Consider the following 6,851-nt stretch of genomic DNA (forward strand, 5'->3'; position numbering starts at 1 on the left):
ACTCTATTTCTGCTAGTTGTAGCTGGACTAAACGGGGACGCACCCATTGGTGATTCCTCTAGCAGCTAGTTGTTATTGTTCGAAGCATGTTCGAAGAAAGCCTCAACAATAGCAGCGGATGCCAACCAATGAAGTTGTTTTGATTCCTGATGAAATATGGTGCAATGAAAAACCCATAGAAATTTCGAGGTGGATGATTTACTGTGGTGCAATAAAGCTCAGGTATATAAAGCACAGGAAAGCGACATTCAAAAATACTTTACACTATTCTTAGAAAAACATCTTGTGGAACTAACTGCTTTTGAAGTATAATGGTGAGAGCAAGAGTAGGCAGAATAGGCCGTGGCAGGGGAGGGCGGCAATCCAGAGGAGGAAGAAGAAACGGTCGAGGGCGAGGAGGGCTATCCTCAAATGCTAGAAATCCTTCTGAAGCATCTGAAGATTCAAAATGCCTGGCGGACTTTGAAGATTTGGATTTTGTTGGATCTTTCGATAAATCTGTCATATCTATAGTCACGAAGCAGTCGAGTTTCAAGCAACACTTCGATGCACAGAATTCAAATAGAGAGCGATACCTTGCAATTTTGCTTGTTGTGAGATCAAAATCTGTGGAACTGCCCGACGGTTCAAAATGCAAAGCACTGGCAGCTGCTTGGGCCAGACGAGATTATCAGTTGGCACAAACGATGTTGGATTTCCCCGGGGAAAAGTTTGCTTTGAAAGAGGTTTTAAAAGCAGTTTCTATACTGGATGCCGGGCGACAAAAAAGACAGCAAGAAAAAATATTGAGAAGGCTGGAAGCCCAAGGTTGCCGGAAAAAAGGGAAAATGGCTAAATTAAAATCAGTTATTGCGTCTTTGGCACAAGACATTCCGCCGGTAAGGTCTCCTTGTTTTGTTAGATTCACTTTTGTCTTCATTTCATCTTTTTATCAATTTTCCTTCATTGATCTATCTGCAAACTAGGAAAGAGACCCTTCTATAGTTTTGTTATTTGTAGGTTTATTTTGTTTTCAGGTTGGCTCATTAAGTGGTGCACTTATTCGTCACATCAAGCTCTGGTTAAAAACGATACCCACTGACAGACTCTCCTTCTTTGCTCAACACTTCCCAAGAGAGCCTTGGAAAAAGTTGGCTGACATTTGTCATCTTCATCCTGAAAACGATATTCCACAGTGCCCTTGGTTCTTGCACTTTGTCTTTGGAAAAGAAATTCCAAAAGAAGATGAAAATACACCTACAGAAATTGTGTCAGATGACCTTACTTCTGAAAATATATCAAACAAAGTTTTAGAGTTTGAGATTGACTACAGTGTAGCAAGAAAGTTCAAAGAGCACTTAACAGATGAAGCAAAAGCTAAAATATGTTCATATGCACCATTGAACACAGTCATATGGTAGATTAAATCTCTACCGCACTTCCTTTCTATTTTTGATGTAAAAGTTTGCTGGGCAATAACCAGTTTGCAAAGAATTGATATGTATGGATAATTTTTATTAATAGATAAATATATATTTGTATTGGAAAAGAACTTCATATGAAATTGCATTTTATACCTTTTCAAAGAGTTGTTTGGTTGTGAGTTTTGAGTTCCGAAGTGATTTGTTCTCTCTAAGTCAAATTTGATTAGCATTGCTTGCCCAGAATACAATGTAAAGTAAATTTCTAGCATGTGGCTAAGTCATAGTTAGCAGAAATTTAAACATTTGCATAAAACTTCCACAGAGTAGGTTTAAAGTAGTAATTGAAATATCAATTAGTATCCATTCCATTTAATTACTAGTAGGTTTAAAGTTATCTACAAAGTTATAATTTTTGTTACAGGTATTTTGAAGAGCTTCGCTGCACAGAAATAGATGGAATTTTGAAAAGACGACTTGAAAGTGGGGAAAAATTGTCTCTTTCTTATGGGAAACTTATGGAAAGACTGCAAACATTTATGGAAATAAAAGAGCAGGAAGAGCAGGGGTTCAACACCAAGGAATGCAGAACATCAACAGAAAACAATGCTGAATGTCACAATGCAGAAGCACTAGCCATTCCAAAATTGTTACCTTTCATAGACGACTTGTTTCCCATTGCTGAAGAACAACTTGGCAAGCTAAAGTAGGAATTTTATAATTTTTTTTATCTACGCATACTTATCATTTTTATATGGAAATTATGCCAACAGAAGGGTTGTTCCATTTTTGGGAAAGTTTGACTGTTAAATGTCACTACAGTTTCATGATTTGTTTATTTTCACTGCTGCAGGCAAATTTGATATTGGAAAACTTTTTTGCTAGTCTTTGGCCATCAAATCCAAGTTTTTCTTTTGTGTAATTGTCAAATCCAATTCTTAATTCTGTGTTGTGATCATTGTGATCAGGTCTGCACTGCAATCCATGGAATAGAATAAATTGTCAACTACCAAGTTTTGAAGATAGGCATGCTAAGTATATAATGTCAGCCAGGAACTTGAAAAAATGACTTTTAACTATATTTTCACAGACATGGCTATAACATGGTAATTGATGGTCGAAATGGGCAAATGTGTAGAACTGTTGTTTTCTTTTCTAGATTGAATATAAAGTCTCCTGTTGTCGTCATTGGTGATAAATCTAGCTCAATGCAATCAGCAATAAGAACAAGCAACATTATTGCAAGCCTTTTGTCGAAAGTAGCAAGTGCAGATCTGGTGTTTTTTGATGATTATAATGTCATTCCACCATTCATTCCGACAACTGTTGAACAGGTGAGGTGCTTATTTACTTTATGCTAACACAACATCAGCAGTATTTTCTCATGTTGTTAAATTCCAGCCTTCCCTTTACTATGACTATCAAATTTTAAACACCAAGAATTTAATAAGGTTTATCATTAAAACAATAATGCTAAGATGTTTTTACACTGCATGAAATAACCACATACTGTGTTGTGTTGATAGCTGTGTGCTTTGCAGTCATTGCCAACAAACATAAAATGCAAATATGCATCATGCTGTGTCTCATTTTATAAATATTAGCAAAATTATTTTTTTTTGGTACAAACTTCTCAGCCCTTGAGCCTCTTAATATTTGTTGATGATCTAGTAATGAAATATAGTCTAGTAATGGCTGCATTTCAATATGGCTGCAACTTACATAATTATAGTATTATAGAGCATCTAATTTAGAAGGATTATATAGCATCTTATACAGGTAACCTAATGAAGGCTCTTTGAAACTTAATCAATGTTAATACTACTCACGCTCCAAAAAACCACTTGTGACTGTCAATACTTTAAATAAAAAAAACAGCGTGCACACTTTCTAAAACTGCGACTTATCCGTGAATACTGCTATAATTGTCCTTATTGTAATGCAATCATTCAACATTGTTTTATTGAAATTAGAACACAATATACAACAATAATGATATTGTAAACATTATTATTTCTTTGAAAGGTGATGAATCTGTCAAGGCTTATTCAGGCTGAAGATTGTACCAACCCTGCAGCATCACTTTATCCTTATTATTTTAACAGGAAGATCATAAAAACTTTCATAATTGTCACTGATGAAGGAGAAAATAGAAAATGTCAAAGCCAAAAGTATATATTCGTTTTGACATATTTCTATTATATCCTTATTTGCTTGATAAAAAATTAATGGCTTTCTTTGTTGGTACTATCAGTATTTTCAGGGATAAATCCACACTGAAACTATTTCTCTGTGATCTTAAACAAAATGAGAGAGACCTTCCTGTTGCAATGCATGCTTTCTGTACAATATCATATGTTGTTTCACAGCAATGTTGTTTGGCCAGAGAATTATATTAAAAACGCCAAAGACAGCTTTAAAAAATATATTGACTAATAGCTAAAATTTCAAGTCTGCAGAAATCTTAACCAATATATTGAAAGTGATTGCTCTTTTTTGTTCATTGATGGACTAAAGGTGAGACAAGATGTATAACCAGGTGAAGAGGTTTTCAGGGAGGATTAATGATACCTTTGACCTTCTCTTCCTTACAAGGTCACAAGTACTTCTTTGATATCAGGTTTAGTACCATAGCATCCCAGGTTTAAGCAAGCAAGTGAAGCAAGTGAGATTTTCAAATATACAAAAAATAAGATGGACCATTAAGGTAACCATCATAACCTTGGGTTATTTTAAAATACCAACTCATCATCCTTTTTCGGAAAAGTAGCATTGTAACGTATTTGTAGTCTACATATAAACTAATTTGCTTTCCATTTTTGATCAAGCTTTGCACAGCTATTCAAAGGATACTACGAAGAAGTTTATCCTGCTGATTTGGTCTTCATTTCAATCTCTTCTCACTATTGTCGCCGGCAAATGATCAACAGTTTGCGAAAAGAAGCACCACGCATTAGGCCTTTGTGCTTTGAACTAATGGAAGAAAGACCAGACCTTACAAAGCTTGACAGTATCATTGGAACATTGTCACTCACATCAAATGATATAAAAATTGAAATTGACACCTTTGAACAACAGATTAAAGAAAAAGGTTTGAGAAAAATGCTTGAGTCAGTCAAGATATGATTAACTCACACAGAGAGTTCAAGTTGACAACTCTGACCAGCCATGAAAAAAAAGCAGTGGAAATTTTGAACCTGACAGACACGTATCAGTTACAGATGCTCCATTTTGCAAAATGGAAATGCCAAAAAAACTATTATTAAATCATTTTCAAAAAGAAGCCAGAAGACCTTATTCATTAAATATTTGACTAACATGACAGATGTAGAAAATGAAACTAAACACAAACAAAGGACATTTAATACTCATAAGAGTGAAATTTACACAACAAATTGTTTTATTGAACTATACAACCCTATAATTGAGTTTTTTATGCTGCTTGTTGCATTAATATTATTGTCTTTTTTCTCTCCTGCTCTCCTGGACACAAAGGCATTAATTTCAAATAAATTTTTATTACAAAGAGCTTGGTGACATATTCCTATAACATATGCCAGGCAGTGCCAAAGTATCGAATAAATTCATGTTAAAATGTCAAAATATATTCATTCTTAAATTTCACCAATTCCCAGTGTTAATCTTTTCTAAAACTTATTCTTTTGAAAAAGCGTGTATGGAAAAATCAGTTTGTAGGCAGGATATGCTTGGTAAAGGAGGTCTTTAGGATATGATAATGTACTAGACTGGAAACTTTGTTTCCTGCCTGGGCAAGATTACTTTGAAAATTTGAGACTGTATGCCTGAAACCAAACATTCTTAGCTATTTTAAGGGTTGATAATGTTAAATGTTATCATCTGGGGATTTGCGTGACCAATATGTAAAAGCATGCAGATGTGTGCGAGGGCCGTAATTGTGGGTGCACAACAAAGTTTCCAGTCTAGATGATGTATATGATAGAATGACTACACAGCAAGATCACAAAGAAAATTGCACAGCAGCCTCAAGAATGGTTCACATGTCTCTACCTGAAATGAATAAAGTTAAAAATATACAAATGACCCATATACAAAAACTACAAAAAACTGTTTATATTACCATTATCACGTATCCTTCTGCTTATATGTAAGTTTTGTTTTATGGTGTTCATGTGCCCTTGTCTCTGAATTCTTTTCTACAGCTAGGTCCCTCAAGCTAGATCGTATTTCTCTTTTAAATTTTGTCAATGTTTCCTTGCTAATGACGTCATTATTCTCAGTTTCATTTACTTCCATCTGAGCTGGTTTCTCTTCACTGATATCGTTAGGGCCCTTTACTTTTAGCAGCTGAATTTTAATGGTTGGAACATTTCGTGTGACACACAATGCATCAAGTCCTTTACTTTTATCCTTTGGTTCCCAATTATCCTCGAATTCCGTGTAGGAGATGCTCGTTGTTTGGGTAAGGTCGCTGTCTTTCCTCTTCAATATTTCGGCAATCGATATGGCTTTGCTTATTTGTGAACCTAGCCCAACCAACTCGACCTTTTGATGGTTTACTAACATCTTTAAACAATATGGTATGACACTACGCATTTTACATCCTTGGCTTATGAAAACCTGCCACGGCTGCCTACTACGAGATTCCTGTTTTGCTTGCACTACTTTCTCGTAGCACTCCATTATTATGCCGCGTTTTACTAGGCCGAAATGTCTCGGGTTCAAGACGAGATTCTCGGACGACGTTTTTGGACAATTAAAAAGTCCGGACAGAGCTTTTCTATATTCATAGTAGCAACGAACCTTGAATTGTTGGATTGAACCATTCCACTTCTGTCCTGTTACAGTACATAATTTTTATGAAAAATCCGGCGTGATTCTCTGGAAAATGCAAATAATTTTAGGAGAAACTTCAATTTGTATTTCAAAGACTGTATGAAAATCAGTTGCGATATTATAGGGAATATGCAAACCACAACAGAAAATGGTGGGTGTGCAATTGCTTCAAATTGGGAAAAAGTCAATATTGCGAGAATATCGCTTGTTCGGCCAACTAACACAGTTCAGGTTCTTGTGGGATCCTCCGCAAAACAGTTTTCAACAGATTGCCCACCCCTGATCTAACCACTGCACTGTTGCGTTGAAGATTAACTTCAACATCATGGAGGTGTATGTAGGATGCAATTGTCTGTCAAAGGAAAAGACCTCTTTTACAAATAAAAAGCCCTGGAGGCCCTAGACATTACCTTAAAATGTACAATATATTGCCTTAAGCGTCAAAAGAAAGAATGTATGATATCAAGAAAGGTTATGATAAGCAATTTCTTCAAAGCCTTGTTGATGGCGGTGTGGACGAGAACAGATTGAAAAACTATAACATAGGGCTGTTTCAGCGGTGCCGTGGAGGGAAGGGGACCTATGCTAGAATTAAAAAATATTCTAGGAAGGCTCAGCCCCCCACCCTCTTTACAC

At 35.6% G+C, this 6,851-nt stretch overlaps 1 protein-coding gene across 3 annotated transcripts; it reads left to right on the forward strand.

Annotated features, from left to right (window-relative positions):
- Window positions 1-33: 33 nt before the first annotated feature.
- On the forward strand, window positions 34-5,463 carry LOC135689612 (uncharacterized). 3 transcript variants are annotated; one of them, XM_065206903.2, is made up of 6 exons: window positions 34-878; window positions 1,017-1,396; window positions 1,825-2,106; window positions 2,560-2,734; window positions 3,506-3,571; window positions 4,229-4,368. In XM_065206903.2, the coding sequence occupies exons 1-5, from the start codon at window positions 312-314 to the stop codon at window positions 3,536-3,538; spliced, it is 1,437 nt and encodes a 478-aa protein (XP_065062975.2). In that variant the 5' UTR covers window positions 34-311; the 3' UTR covers window positions 3,539-3,571; window positions 4,229-4,368. The 3 variants fall into 3 exon arrangements, with proteins under 3 accessions (XP_065062975.2, XP_065062974.2, XP_065062973.2); XM_065206901.2 differs by having other exon boundaries at window positions 44-878; window positions 3,426-3,571; window positions 4,229-5,463; XM_065206902.2 differs by lacking the exon at window positions 3,506-3,571 and having other exon boundaries at window positions 36-878; window positions 4,229-4,422.
- The last annotated feature ends 1,388 nt before the right edge of the window (window positions 5,464-6,851 follow it).

This window comes from Rhopilema esculentum, chromosome 5 (genome assembly GCF_057945365.1).
Source record: "Rhopilema esculentum isolate cy_ngs chromosome 5, ASM5794536v1, whole genome shotgun sequence".
Taxonomy (NCBI): Eukaryota; Metazoa; Cnidaria; class Scyphozoa; order Rhizostomeae; family Rhizostomatidae; genus Rhopilema; species Rhopilema esculentum.